Source organism: Gossypium arboreum, chromosome 13 (genome assembly GCF_025698485.1).
Source record: "Gossypium arboreum isolate Shixiya-1 chromosome 13, ASM2569848v2, whole genome shotgun sequence".
Classification (NCBI taxonomy): domain Eukaryota; kingdom Viridiplantae; phylum Streptophyta; class Magnoliopsida; order Malvales; family Malvaceae; genus Gossypium; species Gossypium arboreum.
The window spans coordinates 2,552,199-2,575,348 of NC_069082.1; the positions used below are offsets into that span (position 1 = coordinate 2,552,199).

The 23,150-nt window shown below is 33.2% G+C and overlaps 2 protein-coding genes and 1 pseudogene across 9 annotated transcripts; 2 read left to right on the plus strand and 1 right to left on the minus strand.

Annotated features, from left to right (window-relative positions):
• The first annotated feature begins 465 nt into the window (after positions 1-465).
• LOC108462390 (laccase-17-like) lies at positions 466-10,721 on the plus strand (annotated as a pseudogene).
• Positions 10,722-14,481: 3,760 nt separating this feature from the next.
• On the plus strand, positions 14,482-17,619 carry LOC108462389 (uncharacterized). Of its 6 annotated transcripts, XM_053024333.1 has the most exons (8): positions 14,482-14,634; positions 14,736-14,939; positions 15,029-15,426; positions 15,517-15,654; positions 15,738-15,897; positions 16,383-16,566; positions 16,767-16,901; positions 16,987-17,619. In XM_053024333.1, the coding sequence occupies exons 1-8, from the start codon at positions 14,504-14,506 to the stop codon at positions 17,179-17,181; spliced, it is 1,545 nt and encodes a 514-aa protein (XP_052880293.1). In that variant the 5' UTR covers positions 14,482-14,503; the 3' UTR covers positions 17,182-17,619. The 6 variants fall into 6 exon arrangements, with proteins under 6 accessions (XP_052880293.1, XP_052880289.1, XP_052880288.1 ...); XM_053024329.1 differs by having other exon boundaries at positions 14,736-15,426; positions 15,738-15,966; positions 16,383-16,527; positions 16,737-16,901; XM_053024328.1 differs by having other exon boundaries at positions 14,739-15,426; positions 15,738-15,966; positions 16,383-16,527; positions 16,737-16,901.
• On the minus strand, positions 17,351-19,554 carry LOC108461369 (V-type proton ATPase subunit G1-like). Of its 3 annotated transcripts, none has more exons than XM_017761201.2 (4): positions 19,417-19,554; positions 18,391-18,504; positions 17,962-18,062; positions 17,351-17,666 (listed from the first exon to the last, which is right to left on the minus strand). In XM_017761201.2, the coding sequence occupies exons 2-4, from the start codon at positions 18,476-18,478 to the stop codon at positions 17,523-17,525; spliced, it is 333 nt and encodes a 110-aa protein (XP_017616690.1). In that variant the 5' UTR covers positions 18,479-18,504; positions 19,417-19,554; the 3' UTR covers positions 17,351-17,522. The 3 variants fall into 3 exon arrangements, with proteins under 3 accessions (XP_017616690.1, XP_017616692.1, XP_017616691.1); XM_017761203.2 differs by having other exon boundaries at positions 18,391-18,483; positions 19,417-19,547; XM_017761202.2 differs by having other exon boundaries at positions 18,391-18,534; positions 19,417-19,544.
• Positions 19,555-23,150: the final 3,596 nt, after the last annotated feature.

Below are 23,150 nucleotides of genomic sequence, written 5' to 3' on the forward strand. Positions count from 1 at the left end.
AAAATACGAGTTCAATGTAAAATTTAATTGTGATCCGATTGAAAAGATGAGAAGTTTTAGTATTTCAGTTTTTGAGAAGGGTATACCGCTTTAACACGAATCAATTGACGTTCACCCAACATAGCGATGAACTCGATGACTAAATGTTAAATCGGTACATTGCCTCGATTATTGAAATTACTTAGCAAAACAAGAATATGATATTTCGAAATAATGTGAAACAAAGTTGATACGAAATAAGAATAAATAAGTGGAAAAACTATAAACGTATTTGAAACAAATAACAAATATTACAACAATGTTGAAGGATAACACTAATAAGGCATGCAAGATGTAATTATAGTATCGAATACGAGAAAATAACGAAAATACAATGGATATACATATGAAGATAGTTAAGAATATATACGTATATTAAAGATATATATAAACATATACTATCAATACCAATAATAAAATACATACATGAGGTAGTATAAGAAATATATGAAACTAATAACATTGAAAATACATATATGATATGTATAATATACATATTAGAGTTGATAACAATATGTAAAAAACTATTCATATGCTATATAAATACACACCTATATAAATAAGAATGATGTTAGAAATATTCATAGAAATAGTATAAAAGATAAAAAACTAATAACATTAAAATGTAAATATACGGGCAAGATGCGATTATATACATATGATAGTTATAAAAGTATGGTATTAAACACATATAACGTATGCATATATAGTAACATAAATACTAATATTATATATATCACTAATACAAAAATGATGATCTAACATAAAAATAAAATAAGATAATGATAATTTTAAAATGAAGTATAAAAAACTATACAAAGGTTATATGTACATAAAAATAGGTATGTATATATAAGTAAGGATAAGAAATAGTGACAAAATAATATAATAATGATAAAAATATAGAAAGTGAATAATATACAAAGTATTAAAATGAAATAAGAATAAAGCAATAGGTAATAATAAATATAATAATAGAAATATAATATTAAAGATAATATTGAGTATAATATAATAATAATAATGTAATAATGATAGTAATGATGACAATAATAATATAAAAGGAATAGATAAAATAATAGTAAAATAGATTTTAAAAGATAATATACAATATGGTGTTAATTGAATATATAATATAATATTGAAATATATATATCATAACATGATAGGAAAATAATAATATTATTAAAGTAAAAATCAATAATACTATATACATACATACATATACATATCAAGATATATACATAAATGATAAGATCTATAATAATAATAAATACAATACATAAAAAATGAGAAGAAGTAAGAAAAAGGACTAACAGAATTAAAATCGAAATTTTCGGGGCGAATTTAGAATAAAAACAGAATAGGGGGACTCATTCGAACACGCGTGCAAGTAGTGGGGACCAAAAGAGCAATTTTCCAACGCCTTTGAAACGGTGCGCATCAAGGGGGACCAAATTGCGAAGCGCAACAATTAATAGGGCCAATTCGTAAATAAATATAAGTTTGATTTAAAACATAAAAAATGCGGAAGGACTGATTGCGCAAATAGCCCCTCTCTTAAAAAAACACGCAGACCCTGGCTGGAGCGGGTCGGGTCAACCCGACCCGCACTAAAACGGCGTCGTTTTTAGTTCTAACAGAGGGGGTCCAAAACGGTGCGTTTTGGACCCCTATATAAGTCAAAAATTTTTTAAAGTCTCATTTGGCACCAGCAGAGGAAAAAAAAGAAGAAAGAGAAGGGAGAAAAGAGAGAAGGGAGGAAGGAGAGGGGGAGAAGGGAAGAACTCCGGCCACGGGTCCGGTCGCCGGACGGTCGCCGGATCTTACTTTTTTCCTTCCTTTTTTATTTATATATTTTTATAATATTGTATATATATATGTATGAATGTATTAGAGTCTAGAAAAAGCCAAAAAAAAAAAAAAGATTAGGTAATAGGAAAGAGAATCGGTTTTTCACCTTTTTCCTTGATCTAGGTTTTGATAATACTCAATACTGATCTATTGTTGTTCCTAAGAGCTGATGTGTGTATTCTCTGCTTTTTGTTTTTGAACCACCGAAAGAAATAAGAAAGAAAAAAAAAAAAGAGAGGTTTACATTTGATTTCATGGCTCTTATAGCCTTACAATTTTATTTTCTATTATTTTCTGTCCTTTTTCCTTACTGTGTGCAGGGATGGTGGCCGACATGGTGGCATGGGGGCTGGGGCACCAGGGTATGATGCTGCAAAGGCGTGCGTGGTAGAGTATGGGGCTAGGGTTTTTCTATTTTTATTTTTTTGTTTTTTGATGTTGGGTTACTTTAGTTTAATCAGGTATTGGGCTGCTGATATTTGGGTTTTAGTGTAAATGGATCATGTTGGGTTTGTGGGTTTAGGGATTGGGCTATAAATGAGTAGTTAGGTTTAATTGTAATGTATTTGGGCCTGAGTGGTTTATAAACGGCCCAAAATTGGCCTATAACACCATAAAAAGTAAAACCTTTTTCAATAGATGAAGATGTTAATTATTGTTATTTACATTATTTTCAATATATAAGACAATGCTTAGAATTATTTATAACTCTTATTTACATTATTTTCAATATATAAGACAATGCTTAGAATTATTTATAACTCCTCTCCAACCTTTAAATAAAAGAATAGTGACTTTTAGCGCACTCGAGCCCAGTGCTCTTGCACTAACAACAATATCCATGTTAATTGAGCTAAGACTCAATCGGCAAGTTTTTAGGATTTTAAATAAATTAGAAAATATTTTAAGTCAATTTAAATCAAAATCAAAAGTTTTTTTTGTAATTTTGCATTGTATTTCAATGATTTTTCTTCACTTATTAATTTTACTTTAGAATATTTTTATTAAGTATTTATTATTTTGGAATTTTCCATCAAGATTGTATAATATAAGCCAAAATTGTATATTTTATGATAATAGAGAATGATAATTACATTTATAAGTTATAACTAAATAAAAAATAATATTATAATTATAAGTGTTATGTTTATTAACTTTTCAAAAATATTGTATTTAATTTAAATTCAGGTCACTTGAGTTATTTGTTTTGATTATTTCAAATCCAAGTTGGATGGGTTCAAGTTGTTGACTTCTCCTTATAAAATTGAGTTGATCGAATCAAATTTTTAAGTTTAAGTCAAAATTGACATATATATATATATATATATATATATATATATATATATATGTCGTTAGTAAATTAATCTTATGTAAATAGTAATCCATTTGTAATTAGAAGAAATAACAAATTAAAATAATATTTATAATTTTATTTGATGGGACAACTTTTTTTCACTTTTGGCAAATGGGTGGAAAAATATTGTTTTTGGATATAGCCATGGGGACTACGTTGGTGTGGATATGTTTAATCTTTGCCTTTTTGTGGGAGAAAGAGAGAGTGGTTGGCATGTAAAAGTCCAATTCAGTAATTGACACAATTAAGCAGTTTGTATATTTGACTCAAGCTCATCTTCAGTTTCTATATATATCTCTTAAAAGAGAAGTTTAATTTTTGTAGCTATTAGTCTGCTCTTGCTTGAAGAACAGTTGCTTCCATGGGGGTTTCCTCCTTTTACCACCATGACCTGTTTCTTCATTAAAATTTAAAAGGATATTGCATGAGATCCAACTCTGAAATGACTGCTTGATGTAAACTCTGAAATTTACATGGTAGGTAAATGTCAGTGTCATGTTTGGGGCAAATGATATACGATACTATCAAATGTTACAGAATTGCTTAGTTGGGTCCAAGTTTCACCCATGAAGATAACGAGGGTTTTGTACTATTAACATAGAAATAAGCTCAGAGTCACGTCCATTATGGGACATAGAATAGCATTCATGTAGTATAGATTTCTTTGTTTAAATATAAAGCTTTGACTTATCTTTGACACCACTCTAAAGTTGCTCTAACAACTGGGTTTGCATCATACTGAAGTCTAAAATGAAGCTATGGGTTTCTTTATATATATATATATATATAAAACTGAGATAGTTTCCATCATCGAATTAAAAAAAAAAAAGTACACACCAAACACCCCTTTGCCTTTCACTATATATACACTCTTTTGTATTCTTCAATGAATACATACTCAAGGAGTAGTTCATAAGTTCACTCAAACGGAAGAGAAATCAGACCAAGAAAAAAGAAATGGGAGATTTTCTTCTTTCATCACCAGCATTTCTGGTTTTCTTCTCATTTTTCACTTTTTGTCTGTCGAGACCATTTTTAAATCGAGTTTTGAAAAATGGGAATTGACTTTAAGAAAAACAAAAACGGGAGTCGCCACCAATCTTTTTAGGTGTGATTGAATCACCTTATAAAATGTTTTGTTTTAAAACATTAATTTTGGTCTACGAAAGTTGAGAAGACGGATTCGGGAGTCGGTTACGTACGAGGAAGGGTTAGCACCCTCGTAACGCCCAAAAATTGGTACCTAATTGATTATCAAGTGTCTTTAATGTCGGAAATTTGAAAGTTTTAAGATGCAAACCTCTTTTAATTAGAATGTCTCAATTTTGAAAATTAAGGCTCACTTATTTTAAACGAGTCAAAACATCACATCCAAGAAGTTAGACGCAACATTTTAAAACCTTCAAACTAAGCTCGTCTTTCGAAAATTTCTATCTCAAACAACAAAACGCCATATCCAAGAAGTTAGGACACTATGTTTTGAAATCTCGAAATAATTGTTTAAGTTTTGAAAACTCAAAATCACTTAGAAGGGTGCTTGACTATTCAATTCAACGAGAAAAGTCGCAACCCAAAGAAGTTAGGGCACTACCTTTCTCAAGTTTCCAAACATCAAGCATTGCCTTTTATTTTTTAGAAAAAACTTGGAATATTATTTTAAATGACGTTTTAGGATGACATATTAATGCATCATGAAGCATAGATGTACAAAATATTCTAACATTTCCATATAAACATAAATAATATCATTAAGATAAAACTAAATAACATGAACATACGTTTAATGAAAAAAATCATACTAGGTAAATATAAGATAATAAACAAATAAAAATATGAGTAAACTAAAAGAAAAACATAATACATGCAAAAATTGTACAACAATATATATCATAAAATAGCATATAAAAGAAATAATTAAACATAGCATATAAAAAATGAAACTATGCACAAATAAGATAAATGACATACACTAAAAAATGAATAAATAGAACATTTACAAATTATAAAAATATAATGCAATAGTTCAAAATACATGAAATGATAATATAATATATATACATGCATAGAAAATATATATTTGAAAATAAACTATATAAAAGGTTAAATATTATAATATATAAAATACATAATCAAATGTATAAAAGATAGGAATAAATATACATATTTGAAAAATGAAGAAATTAAAATAAAAAAAAGGGTTGAAAAACTAAGATAGAGCGAAGAATAAAATAAGAACAAACCACGAGAGTAAGAACGCAAGAGGGAGAGAAATTTGAGTGAATGCTCTCAAGAATTCTTATTGCTTCCTAAAACTCAAGTGATTTACAATGAAGGAGAGGCCTCTATTTATAGTTGAGCCTCCCCAAATCCAATGCATGATCAATTACATCAACGGTTAAGATTAAAGGATATCTACAAATTAAATCTCCAAGATTACAAGATCATATCTTCAAGATTGCATATCATATCTAAGATTGCATATCATATCTAAGATTGTATCATATCTAAGATTGCATATCCTTAAAGATTATATTTTTATATGAGTCAAGCTCATAGTGGACCTTCAATCTTTTCAAGTAATGGGCCATTTCGATTGGGCCAAATTATATGTTTGTAATTTTGTACTAGACCTGGACTTTGTTTTTTTTGGGGGGGGATTTATTATTTTAAATACTGAAATGGGCTGGGCAAAAATGGGCCATTACACTGTCTACCTGTTGACCCTGTATTTGGGATCACCAGGCATTACAAGTTTGACGTATGTATTAATTTGATAGGATTATCAACCAAATATCTGTTTGATTGTGACTTGGTGTACCTTACCCATTTTGTAGGTCAAGTTGCATAATGTGACACGTTTGTGCCATACAAGGAGCATTGTTTCGGTGAATGGACAATTTCCAAGGCCTCGCATTGTAGCAAGGGAGGGTGATCAGCTTCTCATCAAAGTGGTCAACCATGTGCCTAACAATGTTTCTATCCACTGGTATTGAAGTTTACTTTGAAAATGACATCATGCGGATATTACATTTACATGTTGAATAAATTATCTATGCTTAATGAGGGAAGGTCTAAAGTTTCATTATATGGTGATGTCTTTTTGAAACAAGCATGGCATTCGACAGCTTCGAAGCGGATGGGCCAGCATATGTGACTCAGTGTCCCATACAAACCGGCCAAAGCTACGTTCATAACTTCACCATTATAGGCCAAAGAGGGACTCTATTCAGGCATGCCCATATATTATGGCTAAGAGCCACTCTTTATGGTCCCATTATCATTCTTCCTAAGCGAGGCGTACCTTACCCTTTTGCTAAGCCTTACAAAGAAGTTCCCATTGTCTTCGGTAATGAAATCATCAATGAACCGATCCATTAAGATTCTACATTTATTTTGCTAACTCAAATTGACATGAAGCCTTTTATGATAAAATTGCAGGAGAGTGGTTCAATGCAGATCCTGAGGCTGTTATTAGCCAGGCACTCCAGGCTGGTAGAGGTCCAAATGTCTCTGATGCTTATACCATCAATGGTCTCTCCGGACCACTTTATAACTGCTCAGCCAAAGGTAATAAAAGCTTTAGACATACCCACACATGTACACATACATTATAGAGCTATGGGATTCACTTGTGGACTAACAACTTTGACAGATACATTCAAGTTGAAGATGAAGCCTGGCAAAACTTACCTTCTGCATTTAGTCAATGCGGCACTCAATGATGAACTCTTCTTCAGCATAGCAAATCACACACTAACTGTTGTTGATGTTGATGTCGTTTATGTTAAACCATTTGAGACTGAAACTCTTCTCATCACCCCTGGTCAGACCACAAATGTGTTCCTTAAGACTAAACCAAGCTATCCAAATGCCACTTTCTTCATGACGGCTAGACCATATGTGACAGGCCAAGGAACATTTGATAATTCAACTGTTGCTGGTATTTTAGAATACGAGTCACCACCAAATAGCCTTCATTCAAGCATAATGTTGCCATTGTTTAAACCAATTCTACCTGCTTTGAACGACACTTCCTTTGCTACAAAATTCAGGAGTAAAGTCTGTAGCTTAGCCAGCATACAATATCCTGCCAATGTGCCTCAGAAGGTTGAAAAGCATTTTTGCTTCACTGTTGGTCTCGGAACCAGCCCATGCCAGCATAACCAAACCTGCCAAGGACTTAATGGAACCAAGTTTGTAGCTTCAGTAAATAATGTATCGTTTGCAATGCCGACTTCAGCATTACTCCAGGCTCATTTCTTCAGCCAATCTAACGGAGTTTACACCCCTAATTTTCCTAGCACTCCTATAACTCCATTTAACTATACAGGCTCACCACCTAACAATACTATGGTAAGCAACGGAACAAAGGTAGTAGTATTTTCTTTTAACACTTTCGTGGAGCTAGTTATGCAGGACACGAGCATTCTTGGAGCCGAAAGCCATCCTCTTCATCTACATGGCTTCAATTTCTTTATTATCAGCCAAGGTTTTGGAAACTTTGATCCAAATAAGGACCCTGCAAAGTTCAATCTAATTGACTCTGTTGAAAGGAACACTGTTGGTGTGCCATCAGGAGGTTGGGTTGCAATTCATTTTCTAGCCAACAATCCAAGCAAGTGACATATTAAACACCAATTAGATTCATCAAATGCTTGCTTTAAGTTGATGATGACCACTGACAACAAGAATCACATGTTTGCAGGGGTATGGTTCATGCATTGCCATCTTGTTGATTTAGCAAAGAACTAATTGAAGTATAGAACAAAATATGAATGAAGGGATAATTTAATTGATTAACAAAGCAGCCCTTATATTCAAGTCCCAAGTAACAACCTTAACAAGAAATAAATTCAAATTGCTACTAACAAGCTAACAACTCCTCCTCCTACTAACAAGCTAACAAATCCCCCTAAGACTTAGTCTTATTATTTTAAAAATAGCTGCGGCCTTGAGATACTAACATTCTCCTCCTAACTCAAGTACTGCAGACACCAAATTTATTCTTAAGAAATTCAAAATGACTAATATGAAAAATGTAGTAAAATATCCGTCATCTAATCTCTGAAAACCAGTTTCTTCAATATTCGCTTTCTATGAATTCCTTCTCGACTAGTGTAGCTTCAAGAGTTGCTTCTAATTGTTTCCAAGCATGCAATGCCATCTAAATCAAAATTTCATAATTCAAAATCATCACAAGTTGCTCTAGAAAAGTCATGAGAGTGGCCAGATTGCTTTCCCTTCTTCTAAGATCTTGTGTTGTCACTATACTTGCGATTAATATGATTTATAGTTTGATTAACCAATCTTCTCGTAACTAATAATTCCTTTTTCAATTTTGTATTTTGCATTGAAAGCTTAATCACCTTACCAACTAAATTCTTAAACTCAACAACATCTACAGATGTCAATTCTTTCACATATGAAGCTTCTTTAGCTTTTGATTTTGGAAACATAACCTACTATTCTCTTCTAAAGTTGCACATTACGCTTGATCTCCTGAGATAAATTCTTTTTTCGTGGCTCCTCAGCATGTTCTTCAGATATTTCATGTGCAAAAGATGATAGTTTATCGGAGAGAGATGTCACCTGCTACTCCAAAAGAGTTACCTTTGCATGCAACTCCTCATTCTCAAAACACTTGATTTGCAATTGTTCTTGCACGATAGGATTATCTTCCTGACACTTGGATGCCACTTGCTCCTCCTCTAATGGATTCAATGAGAACCTCTTCTTCTGCATCTTGATCCTAAACAATTCATTGCCACTAGAGTCAAGGATCAGACACGTTCCCTCTTCGAACATCACATTAAATCTCTTCTCTACCAATTGCCCCACACTCAACAAGTTTTGATCAATCTCAGGTACAAACAGTAACATCCGAAATCAACTTAGTTCCAAAGACGACTCTATTGCTACTGTGCCTCTTCCTTTTACTTCTAGGTATTCTCCATTTCCTATCCTTACTTTCGATTTAAATGACCTGTCAAGATCTTTAAACAACTTCCCATCATAAGTCATGTGGTTGGTACAACCACTATCAACTAACCAACTGTCACATAAAATGCTTGATGAGAAGCAAGAGACGACAAACAAATGGTCATCCTCTTCTTTAACTACAGCATGTGCTCCACTTTGCTGCTGATTTTTTAATTCCTTACAGAACCTCTCAATGTGCCCCATCGAGTTACACTTTTTGCATTTTACATCTGGCATTCTCCAACACCTGAAATGAGGATGATTCTCTTTTCCACAAAACTTACATGAAGAATATTTGTGAAAATTTCTAGTACCATTACCTTTTGCAGCAGTTTCTGAACCACTACCACTATTGCAATCACTATTCTTCCAATTCTACTTCTGTTCCTCTCCTTTTTCGCCTTGCTGCATCTTAGCCTTTAATGCTCCTTCTATGCTTCTTTCTATGCTTCCTTCCTACCTCATTAGCCTCCTTTGCTCTTGTGCTTGTAAAGCACTAATCAGCTCCACTGCTCTCAATTGAGTCAAGTCCTTAGTGTTCTCAAAAGAGGCAATTGTTGCTTCATATTTCTCAGGCACGAAGACAAGTATCTTCTGCACCAGTCTAGAATCAGAGAGATCAGCCCTAAGAACTCTTACCTTGTTGGCAATATCTATCAGCTTGTCTGAGTATTCTTTGATTGACTCAGACTCCTTCATTTGTAGCCTCTCGAATTCTCTGATCAGTTCAACACCTTCATGCTCTTGATCCTCTCATCTCCTTGATACTCAGCTTTGAAGTAATCCCATATTTCCTTCGCTGATCCAAAAGCCATAATTCTATTGAATATGGCTGGCGAAACTGAAGCATAAAGACAAGACCTTGCCTTAGCCTTACTGGTGGTTCTCTCCTTATGCATTTTGATCTAATTCATAGTTGGATTATTAGGAAGTGGAGTCACCTCATAGTCTTCCTCAATAGCTTCCCAATAATCACAACCCTCCATGTATGATTGCATTCTCATGGCCCATGCTTGATAATTCTCTCCATAAAACACAGGTGGGGCTAAGATGGACAGGTTACTCGATCCCGATTCCATTTTCCTCAAAAAAAAAAAACCTCACAAGTGTATCTCTCAAAATTTTTTTCTCAGAACTCTCACAAAACTTTTCTCACAAGTCCTTCAAGAAAAATGGCTCTAATACCACTGTTGATTTAACAAAGAACTAATTGAAGTATAGAACAAAATATAAATGAAGGGATAATTTAATTGATTAACAAAGCAGCCCTTATATACAAGTCTCAAGTAACAACCTCAACAAGAAATAAATTCAAATTGCTACTAACAAGCTAACAACTCCTTCTCCTACTAACAAGCTAACAAATCCCCTTAAGACTTAGTCTTATTATTTTAAAAATAGCTGCAGCCTTGAGATACTAACACATCTAGAAGTGCACACCAGCTGGGGCTTGAAGATGGCTTGGATTGTCTTGGATGGTGAACTTCCTACTTAGAAATTGTTGCCTCCACCAATAGATCTTCCTAAATGTTGATCGATATGACACTTCTTGTGTTCATTTTGGCCAAAAACCTGCCTGAACTTTTTTTTTTAATTTCAGCCATTTTGATTTGTTGACTTTTTTTTTCTTTTTCTTTTTTTGGCATTAGCCTATCAATGGTCCAAATTTGTTTTCTTGATTCTTGCGAAGTTAGGACAGTAAGCAAGCAATTTATTTTGTAACAAGCCTCTGAAGCATATTTGTACAATTTGCAACTTCTCCATACTAAATTTATTGCTTTATTTTCATTAAAATACCATTTCCCTAACTGATCAGCTCAACCTGAATCATACCAACTTAGCTAGATAGCTATAATCATCTTTTAGAATCTTGGTTAATAACAATAATATGTTGTGGTCTCATAAAAAAACCACTTCATTATAGAATTTTTCCATGCATTTTTACAGGTTTCCAAGTAATCTCATATATTGATTACATTAAAATTTAATAATGTTCAGTGAAGCATTCAACTTAGCTGAAGTTGTTAACACTTTTTCCAAGCTTTGTAAGAATTCTGAACATAGGAAGTTGTAATGAAGTTCAAAATTAATCTATCTCAGCGTAGCCTTACTTGATTCCACTATTAAATCTCACAATATAATAATTTAAGTCTAATTTATTCTAATCCATGTATAATTGCAGCATTTTTCAAGTGTTCGGAACATTTTCAAAATATATATAAGGTTTCAATAGTTGTAAATAAAAAGTTATATAACAAAAGTTGTCACTATTTATAGTGATTAGTTATGTCTCTGAAATTCAAAAATTATGTCACTTTATTATTAACAAATAGTCATAATTATTCAAGTAAACATCTCGAAGTTCATTTGCAAGTAATTCTTTTACACACCATAATATAACTGGACGCAAATAGAACCTTAAAGAAAGTGACATTAATACACGCATTAAAAGTTTCGTTAATTTCTCATAAGTTTATTTTATCTCTATACACCAACATTAAATAGGCTTAGAACGAACTCTTCCCTAATATAAAAAACCAATTCCTACGAAAAGTTGAAAAAAATCACTCAAAGATGAAAGATAAAACATATAAAATGTTTTTCACAAAATGAACTCAATTGTGTACTCTAAGCTTTACACAAATCCCATGAATGGTAATTTATAAGCTTACAAGACTTAACGCTAACTAAAAGATAAGTAGGATAATAATATAACTTACTTATTGGTTTTTCACTATTTCAATTACCAATAAGATGACCTTCAATTATCATCAAAATAATTTATTATAATAATGAATAATCTTCACTAATCTTGGAAAGCCACAAAAAATTTAGAAAGCCACAAAAAAAGTAATGCACACAATGTGTTTGAATAAATGCTCACAAATATATTCTTTATCTCAACAATAAAGTACAATAGGATGATTACAAATGAGGGGGGCCTTTATTTAAAGTTAAGCTCCCCCAGATCCTACGGTACAAATTGAATTATATCAATGGCTAAGGCTAGTGCCTATCTACAATATAAAAGTTCTAAGGGATTTAAACTCTATACAATATTATCTTTTAGGATTTACAATAATTATTCCGGTAATCCTAATTTTACTAGAGTGTTTCATAGGGCCACACAGGCTTCAAGTAGATGGGTTTCTCTTTGGGTTCCATGAATTGGGCCAATTCAAGCGGGTCAAATAAGCCTCATTTAATTAGTTGACCTCTATTGGACGCTCTTTGTACACTAGTCACAGGCTTTTAGTCACAGGCTTTGATTTGCGGCCCCTAACATTCTCCCCTAATCATTCTTACAAAACCCTTGTCGTGTTCACAGGATGACATTAGTTCCCAACTAGTCTTTCTGTCATGTAGTTCCTTCCCTGGAAACATTTACCTCAGCTTTTGTCTCATCTGTCGCCTAATTCAAACAGTTTCTCTTTTTGGTACATCTTATTCGCAAGATCCTACCACTCTTACTTGCCCTAATTATGACTTGCTTCGATCGAAATCCTCTTGATCCTTACAAATAAGCTTAAGCTTACCCACATTGAACATTGAGTTAACCTTAAGTATTCCCACCAACTCTAGTTTGTATGCCTCTCAGTTTACCTGCTTTAAAACTCTGAAAAAGCCCCTGTGTCTTTGCCAAACCAATGATAAATTATAATATAAAACACTAGATAAGTGTTTGAGATTTACCTTACTCGTAGAATTTACTTGATCTGACTGTCTAGTTTGCATCATTACTTTTTCCCATAAAGTCTGATGCACAACCTACTTCCCTCATAAGTGGTAGCCCCACTAATAAATTAACAAGTTTCACATTGATTTGTCACTCCTCTAGTATTTCTAAATGGGTCTCCTTAGCATTCCAATATAAAAAGTCAACATTCTTACCATAATGAACATCACCGGCTAGTTGGATTGCCGATAATACATTGATTCCACCTTTCATGTCTCGACTCACCAGCACAACGCACTATTGTTTTTGAGTATCCAAGATGCATATACAACTGACAAAATAAGCCAACAGATCATTAATCTTGTCAAGGAAACTCAAGCCAAGAACAAATTCTTAGTTATCCAAATGAATTACCTCAAAGTCTTCCTTGCATTTTCATTGATCGATCTGTAGTTCGACTTTTTATACCACTTTAGTGGGGTTTGTAACGTGAACATGGATGGGATCAAACTCAGTGCTAGAAGGATCAGTGTTACATGGATGTGACATGCTCATCCACACTCACCGCACTAATGGTTAACCAATGAGGTAAACAAAGGGAAGAAGATGGTGGTAGAATGGAAGAGAATGAAGTGAAGGTTAGGAATGGCTTCAATTTTTGAAAGAGTTAAGAAATCATAAAGGAGTGCCTACGTGAGTGTGTATGAGTTGTTTGCATAGCCCTTTTATAGTGGCGGACAAGCTTGGATACATGTCTTAAGGTTACTGATGCAGAAATCTGATTTGATGCTATTGGCAGTGACAATGATGTTACATCCTAAGATGAGACGTTTTAGGATGATTAACAATCAATTACTTTGAGCCTCCACATGGCCCTCACATGGTCTTAGAGGAGTTGTCTCTTTCTAAATTTCATTGAGTTGAGGTTCGCAAACTAAACCCCAAGTTTGCATTGTAGTTAATTCTATTAAGAGACACATGTTTAACTCACTATGAATGCACTTTGAGGTTCACAAGCTACACTGTAAAATCTATGAGACTCGCTACACAAGGTATAACAATATGTAATGCTTATAAATACATTTTCATAAAATAAAGATTTTTTATTTTTTTTTTTATTTTGAGTGATATCATAAAAATATATTAATTATTAATTCCTATTATGACTATTCAATTATAAATTTTGATTTTCAGGGCTTAGGTCAGATTTATCTTGAGCTCGGGCTAGATCAGTCTCAGACTTGAGCTTGGGTTCTGTCGAGTTCGGATTTTCTCAGGCTTGAAATTTTTCAAACTCAGATCGTTACGGCCTTGGATCGGCACTAGCGAGCTTTCGAACTCGGGCTTGTTTTGCCAGCTCTAGTGAAACTAAAAGAAGGATTTCAAAAATTTTAATGTATTTTTTTAATTAATTTTTATTTTTTAATATAATTTAGACAACTTTTAAAATTCGTTCATAAAGTTTTTTTTAATTCCAGAATAATTATTTTTTGTGGCTAAAACAAGCAAAAAAGTTTGTAAACTAAGTGGTCCGCTTCCAAGATATTTGGAAGATCCTTGCATTTATACTGTCCATTTATTTCACCACACTCCGTTCTTCCATGGATACCACCAAGTGCATGACTTCATCCTCTTCCCTCACACTCAAAGCCCACATAAAAAATGCAACCATAATCTCCAAGTCTCCAAATCTTCACCAAAAAAGAGATATATTTTGCCTCAATATCAAGATGTATGTATGACATTAACTTTCTTTTTGGTACCTTTTCATTTAAAGTTTCCTATATATATGATCATCTGTTTCCTTATCCATGTTTTGGGGGTTGGTTTTAGCAGCACGAAACATCCATATGGTTGTCAATATCTGCAAAAGAAGAAAAACCCATGGAGGACTCACAAAATTTATGTGACAAAAGAGGGAGAAAGTGTTATCAATGAAGCTAGAAAAAAAGGAACCATAGCAGGAGCTGTTGCTCTTATTGTTGGCACTAGTATTGGTTCTGGGATTCTTGCACTCCCACAGAAGGCCTCTCCTGCTGTAAATTGCTTTCAATAGATATTGAGTTTTTTTTTACCTTTTGGTGACTGGGTAATTAATGAAGTTTTAAACTTCTTTTTACACTGCTGGGTGTGGTTCCAAGTTCAATATCCTTGGTAGTTTGCTGGGCGTTTTTGCTAATTGAAGCACTTTTACTCATTGAAATAAATGTTGGTTTACAAAGGAAGAGGAAGAAGGAGGAGGAGGAAGAAGAGGGTGAATTGGAGGTCATTTCCATAAGGACAATGGCACAAGAGACACTTGGTGATTGGGGTGGAAATTTGGCCACTGTTAGCTATGTTTTCTTGGGTTACACTTCAATGATTGCCTATAGTTCCAAGTCTGGAGAGATCCTTTTCCATTTGATCAATTTTCCTGAACCAGCTTCCGGTTTCCTATTCACTGCACTTTTCACATTTCTCATCTCTGTTGGTGGAACACAAGTCACTGATCAAGTGAACCAATGGCTCACTGTTTCCATGATAGGTATAATTTTGGACAAGTTATTTACACCCGAGTCTGAGTATCATAGATAAATTCTATCTCGATTAACCATGGGTGGTTTTATGTGAACAGGCTTATTAATGGCAATTGAAGTTGTAGCAGTTATGTTAGGAGGATGGTCAGGCCTGGAGGGAAATGGTGATTGGGGGAAAGTTCCAGCAACCATTCCTGTCATTATATTTTCATTGGTATACCATGATGTTGCACCGGGTAAAAGAAACACACTATTGTTTTCAATATGAAGCTTCATATTTTTCTAATCATGGGGTTATGATATCTCTTGGTTATTGCAGTCCTTTGTGCTTATTTAGGTAGTGACCTTATTCGATTAAGGGCTTCGGTTTTGCTTGGCAGCCTTGTTCCCTTGTTGGCATTGCTTGTTTGGGATGCTATTGCACTTGGCATTTCAACACAAACTGACCAAGTTGTTGATCCTGTTGAGCTGCTTATGGGGTATGTCAAATACATAGATTCTACATGTCACATTTGCAAAATCCCCTCGGTAGAAGAACATTATGTTAGGTACATTTTTTACATCTCGAAATGTGGCATCGTAACTCTGTAAACATAAGGAAAAACTTCAACACTAGAACCCAAGTTTTACCCATTTGTAGAGGCAGCTTCAATATCAGGTAGGCCTAGAAGGAAATGAGCATTACCCTCACGCATAACTTACATACCAAGGTTAGGGCAGTTAATAATAGTAGCCTAGGTATAATGAACGATCCAACGAGCATATAGTTATATTCAACACTCCTCCAAAAAATAGAATTGGAGCTGAAACCAAAGCCTATTTGTTGTAAAACCTAAAACTTGAGCATAGATGTTGAACTTTCTCCAATGGGATTCATATAGGATTATTGGGGGATGATTCATATAGTCAGATAAGTTAACATGAGTTGGTACCCTGAATTTAATGTTTTCCCCCCTTGTTTCAGGGTAAAATGGAGTGGAGTTTCATTTATGGTAGAAGCATTTTCACTTCTGGCCGTGGGAACATCAATGATTGGCACTCTCCTCAGTTTTTCAGAGTTCTTTAAGGAGCAGCTTAAGAACCTGTCATGGCATGCTTCTTCGGTACAGGTTGCCCCAACTCTTCATATTTCTGAAAGCAAATACCCTGTATCCGACACTTACGCTGTAAAGACTCTCCCTCTCCCTCTCCCTCCAGCTCTTTTATTTGAACCGAGAGATGAGCAGACGAGAGGTGAAGGGAGTGGTAAACCTCCCCCTCTTAGTTTACAACCTGTTTATCACATTCAACTTACTGTATAATTGTTAAAACCATGCAGATAAAGGCATTGGCATTGGATGACCTACAGCAGGAACCAGACAAACTGACAAATTGGTGGGGAAGAAATAAAACCGGGTTCACAGCAATGGCAATGGTGGTAACTCCAACACTAATAGTTTCAACAACAGTTCCAGAAGCATTCTCTGCTGCTACAGATATTGCAGTAAGTTAAAAGCGAAGCCATAAATGAATTAAAGGTGTTAAGGATGTAGAACTTGAAGCACTAAATTTTCATAACTTTGATGCAGGGGGGTTATTGCATGACTATGCTTTATGGAGTTCTTCCACCAGCGATGGCTTGGGCCATGGGGAACAGAGAAGGTGAGGGTTCTAACCAGAAGGGATTAACAATGGCTTGGCCTGCAATTTGTGGAGTTGGATTATTTGCCTGTGGCTTAGTGGTGGAGCAAATTTTACAGGATTTATTGGCATTGCAATTCTGAGAAAAAGGATAAACATGTCTGTATTTAACTATTATTCCAGAAACTAAATTAGCAAAAGTTGAGGTTGAGATTAGGAGAGAGACAAAATGAATCCATTAAACAATATTGAGCTGAGATCAAGACTCATCAAGAATTCAGATCAAGTTCCAAGAAATACTAAGAGAAACCATTTCTAGAAGGCACACATTGGAGTTTATTTCAGAACAGGAACATGGCACAAACAAAAATAACAACAAATCATAAAATAATGACATAAAATTGTTCCTAAGCATGAGCTCTGAGTTTTGGGAATTGATAGAATGTTGTAGAAAATTAAACCATCAGTCTTCATGGAAGACCCCCTAGTTCCTCACAGTTGTCACATTCTTCAAAAGCATCTGTACAACATCATGAGATATCCTTGCAGCTTCGTTTTTCAAGTGATTGATCTTTGCATCTGTTTCAGTCTCGAGCCGCTTCACATTAGCCCCCGAGTATCCGCTACTCTGATAATCCACAAACATGGTTAATGGTTTAGCTCATATTATAATCAAGGATAACTGGGTCTCGAAGCAAGTCTATCGCCTACAGTTCAATCACATGATAAGATTTCAGATACCATGGAAATGGCAAAATAGCATCTCACTAAATAAGAACATGAATTCCAGAAAACTTGCAGAAACTATTTAACCGTCTGAGAGATTCAGTAAATGGAAGCCAAGAAAGGGACAGTTGCTCATATCTAAGATTTTCAGCATACTGCAGTTATTGCAACAGGAAAAAGAAATTATGAATTCATACCTCCGCCACCTTCTTCTTGAACTCATACTCTACTTGAGCACGATATTCAGCAATCTCTTTCTCTGCCTCTTCCTTGGCCTGTTTCAGTCTAGCCATTTTTGCTGAAAAAAAGAAACATATGTGAATTGACATCTAGTCCTTCCAAAAAAAAAGGCAACAACTACCTCTTAGAACAGCAACCATGAAAGTCAAATCAAGTTCTCTTCCACGTTTCCACAAGTCCACACATGCGCTTGCATGTTTACATAATTACATTGTTTAACCAAGTCTCCTTATCAAATGAAATCAAGTACGCAAAAAATGTTCTATAAATCTTCAATATATCATCTAAACAAATAAAGGGAATCAACATAGAAACTAACATCTTATTATTCTTGACCTATTTACAAGCCAAGGTGTGAGAAAAATAAAAATGAGACTAGTGCTAACCATTTCTTGCAGCATTGACAATGTGCTGAGCATCTTGTTCCGCAGCTAGCAGCTGTTGAATACCGTTCTGGCCCCTGTTGGCTTCCATATTTGCTGAATTTTGTTACAGTTACTCTAAAATTAAGATTCCTTTTCTTTAGTACTCTAGTAATTGAATACATTGGAATAAAAACCAGTCACACAATAAACAGAACAAAATCCATCGGAACAGTAGAAGGCCAAGCAATAACTTTAGTTCAATAGTGGTCAACCATGATACGATAATGTTAAGTTTAATTTGCATCAATTAACATATAGCATGTAGTAAGACAAACTCAAGATCAGTATATTTACTACAAGTAAGATCAACAAGCATTCATTGAATCAATTTTACTACATTAACATTCACAAGGATTTTAAACCATTCCTCCCCAGTCCCCATTGATATCCCCAGCTCAAAAGTCATCAAAACTTCAATTTCCCCTTTCTAGATCCATAGTAAAATTAAAACTCAAAGAGACTACTAAGAATCCAAGGACCTCATTTTCATGTCTAGCATACATTTCAGTCTAAGCCAAGTTCAACATCCAAATCCTTTGGTACATCAAACTTTTATGGCTAACATGATTTGATCACCAAGATAATTTAAAACAATGCCACCAACTATGAAAGCCAACTCTATAACTCAATATCAGCAATCTCCTTCAAAAATTCTCAAAAACCCATGAAATCTAGGTCCATAAAAAGGCAGACAACAATGTACCCACAAAAAAAAAAATCTAAATCTAAGTGAATTACAACTATCGATAAACAGAATAGTCAGATCAGAGCGGAAAAAATAAAGGTAGAGCATTTAGATTTATATAATTTTCAAATTAAATAAAGATCTTATTTTTAATAATACAATTAAATTGTTTGAGTTAAAAAAGTAGTGATCTGGACAGTTAAACAATATTAATTATGGAAATAGAGAAAAAATTATTGAGAATATGAAGAAAATGTAAGGAAAAGTAAAGAGAAAGATTGAGAGATTAAGAGAAGACGTACCAGGAGAATAGGTGTTTTTGTGATTTGAGATTTAAGGAGAAAATTTAGGCACCAACAATTGCTGCTTATTTAAAAGAGTTTCAAGGGAAAAAAAATTGAAATAATTGAATTCCTCAAATGACCACTCTACCCTTATTTGTCTTTATAAAAAATATATATATCATTAAAATAATAAATATTATACTATATTTATTAAATTTATTTTTAGAATTTTAAAAATGAGTATATCTATAATTCATCATACATTGCATTTACAGATAAGCTGTAGTTTTCAGGTGATCCCTCTTGAAGAGAATGCACTCCGGTGGCCTAATAGAGAGTCCAATCAAGTGGTTTAAGACGAACGATCCCTTCTATAGTGATATAAGGCATGCGGATAATCGATCACTGAATGATCATTCTGACAGTATAAGACAAAGAGTCATTCGTATGTGCTTCTCTAATTACTTCTCATATTGTCACGTGTCTCAATCGAAGTAGAATTATATCAGTGATAAATCATAAAAAATTTTGTGCGTGTATATGTTTGATCATATTTATATTTGTTTAGTTTTACTCATCTATTTTAAACAAATTAAAATAATTATTTTTAAATTAATTTTTAAAAGAATTTAAGCATCATAGAAAATAAAATTTTTATTGATAATATATCCAGTCAATTTAAAACATTGCAAGCAGGAGGAGGGTTATTGACTAATTAAATCCAATTATTTGTATATTAAAACATCAATAACACTCAAACTTAGAGACATATTTAAATGACATAATTATTTATTTGTCTCTTCAATTTTACAAAAATATCATTTTAGTCCTATATTTATTTTTTCTCTTTTAACCTCTAAACTTGTTTTGTTTGTCAAACCACCTCAAAATAGATGAAAAAATTAACGATATTAATTTTGTTGATGTATACACAGTATTGACATATCATCAATTAATTAAATTTTTAAATTTAAAATTTATAAAAATATTCTTTGATGTTTTTATATTTAAATAACTAATTTATTGTTAACATAACATACATATGGATGTCACGTCACTAAAATTAATAGGCATTAACTTTTCTATCTATTTTAGGACGATTGGACAAACAATTAACAGGCATTAACTTTTCTATCTATTTTAGGACGATTGGACAAACAATGTAAGTGTAACAACTAAAAAAACGAAAAATTAAATAAATGGCTAAAATATTTCCTTTGCAAAATTGAAGGACCAAATAAATTATTATACCTATTTAAATATAGATATATGATACGTGTACCATAGAACAAATTCGATGTCTTCTTGCACGGGACACCCGCAAGAAGTTTCATACTGCAAAAAGTTTAAATGACTATTTTGTCATTTTCTAAAATAAAATAATAAATAAATAAATAACCGTATAACAGGGACTATTGTGACTTTTGAACTCATTCAAGATATAAGAAATAATTAAGTGAAAATAATATTTATAAAAATTGTATTATAAATAAATGAAGTTTTGTTTGGAAGAAGAAATTCCTTTTATTGTTTTCTAAATTGTAATTGATTTTAATAAATTTATATAAAAATATAAAAATAATACAATTTTATTTTGTAAATTAAATAAACTTTTAATTATTTTTCAACTTAATTGAACCAACCAATTAAACCCGTTTTTAATATAATAACTAATTTAATCCTCCAACTTTAAAAAAATTACTTTTTCATCCCTTTCAATTCTTAAACTAAATGGAAAAATATATTCTCTATTCACTTTGTTTACGTGACATATCCATTTTTCCAATTCATTTTCTGGTTTTTTACTGGTTCAAACCAATTCTTAAACAATTGAATGATTCCCAATTCAGACCGATTTCTGGTTCAACCGGTTGGTCCGGTCTAATTTTACAACACCGTTTTTAACAATAAATCCCAGCAAGAAGCTTAGCTTCCACCAGCTATGGAAGGCATTCCTAATTGAATCAACAAAAGGTGACAGTTTCTACAAACATTAACATAAAATAGATTATACAACAAATCATTCACTACATCAATGACTTGATATCATGATCAACAACATCAATCCTATTCCTATAACAATCAAATATATAGTTTTTGCCACAATACAGTTATTAGAATTCGATTCTTGCAAAATATTATTCAATTTTACTTCTTTGTATTTCATTTTTGTACAATTCTGCGGTCAAGGTACACGGATTCGGCGCCTAAAACAAATGCCATCAGTAATCTTCTTCATCGACACAAGCTGAAAGGGGGTAATTCATATTAGGCGATGATAATAACGAATTACGCAATGCAAAAACAAGTATATAAAACAAACAGGTATAACAAGAGCTACGAATGTCTCAAAAGCAATTCCAGAAACCATTGAAGATTGAAAGAATAGCTGATATAGTAAGAATGTATGACAAAGGTCATCACTAGAAGTCGGTTGTGCTTAAACGGAAGCAAAACTATGGTGTCTTTTGGGTTTCTTGTCTTTTGGGTTTCTTGTTTTTTAAGGCAAATATAAAACGGCTTCACTTGTGTGTGCTCAGTTTGACAAGTGTACTGAAAGAAGAAACGGGTGGCTTTTTCCAGTACCTTTGCTTCTTGGCTAAGCTCACTAAACTAAAACACAAAGGAAAAACGAACATGGGAACTTGAAAAGTTCAATTCTTCAAAGTTCAAAAAGCTTATATTTGTTCTACATTAGCCTTTAAAAGGTGGGAATAAAAGGGTTTGCTGTGCATGCATATATGTCCATGGCAAGCATCAACTCCGGAAGAGGATTGGAAAGAAAAAAAAATTGAAAGCTTCGCTAGAAATTCCATCCTCCAAAGGCTCAAAAGTCAAGTAGAACAACTCCCAAGAGAAACATCAAAAGAAAAATAAAGATAGTTGTTAAGAACATCACAATCCCAAGTGTTTTCCAATTCATATATTTTCAGAAAATGAAGAGAGCTACCAGATTACCATCATAGATAAATATCCTCTTGAACTTTTTATCATCAAATCTCATTATAAACATCACCAGTCAAGACTTCATCTAAATTTCAAAAACTAAAGAAGTGGCATTTTGTCCTATACTACATGTCAGATTCCATCCCCCCCCCCCACTAAAAAAATAGGCAAATTAATCGTTGTATATTAGACCAAAGAGCAAACTGATGCTTTCTGTCAAAAAGTTCATCCATTTCTACTGTTAAAAATTGGCATGGTGGACAGAATAACCAAACAGTGACAAATGGCGTGCCACGTGTACTTTATGCTAACGTAAATATTAACTTTTCATCTCTAAACTTCATTATCCTTTGCAAATTTGTTTATCTGTATATCAAAGACATTAGAGCTCTTAGACTTCTAAATACTAACTTTATATCTCCGATTTTAGGATGAAAATAGGGGTCTCGTTGTCTGTTCAATTCAGTCATCTTTTTTAATCAATAATTCAAGGTTGATGTTTGAACCAAACACGACTCAAATTTCACCTGTTCGATCATACAAGGCTTGCACTATTATGATGCTAAATCAAACAACCAAAGCCATCTTGCTTTCGCAGAATCACTAAAACATGAACACAGAGATTATTTAACACACTCATCCAGGAATTAAGCTGACAAAATATGATCCATCAATCTATTTGAGTGACTGAGCGATTTAATCAAGTAATATGTCAAGAAATAGAGGTAAATTTGTTAAGCATTACTCAAATCAATTTGTGCTGAATTGCTAAGTTGGAATTATTAAATGAATAACCTCATAAAGCA

Excerpts from the sequence above, each read along its gene's own strand:
- LOC108461369 (XM_017761201.2), bottom strand. The coding sequence starts at position 18,478 with ATGGAAGCCAACAGGGGCCAGAACGGTATTCAACAGCTGCTAGCTGCG. Across the intron at positions 18,063-18,390 it reads TGTCAATGCTGCAAGAAATG|CAAAAATGGCTAGACTGAAA; the intron begins GTTAGCACTAGT and ends TCTTTTTTTCAG. Across the intron at positions 17,667-17,961 it reads TCAAGAAGAAGGTGGCGGAG|AGTAGCGGATACTCGGGGGC; the intron begins GTATGAATTCAT and ends GTGGATTATCAG.
- LOC108462389 (XM_053024333.1), top strand. The coding sequence starts at position 14,504 with ATGGATACCACCAAGTGCATGACTTCATCCTCTTCCCTCACACTCAAA. Across the intron at positions 14,635-14,735 it reads TTTTGCCTCAATATCAAGAT|CAGCACGAAACATCCATATG; the intron begins GTATGTATGACA and ends GGTTGGTTTTAG. Across the intron at positions 15,898-16,382 it reads CCTGTTGAGCTGCTTATGGG|GGTAAAATGGAGTGGAGTTT; the intron begins GTATGTCAAATA and ends CCCTTGTTTCAG.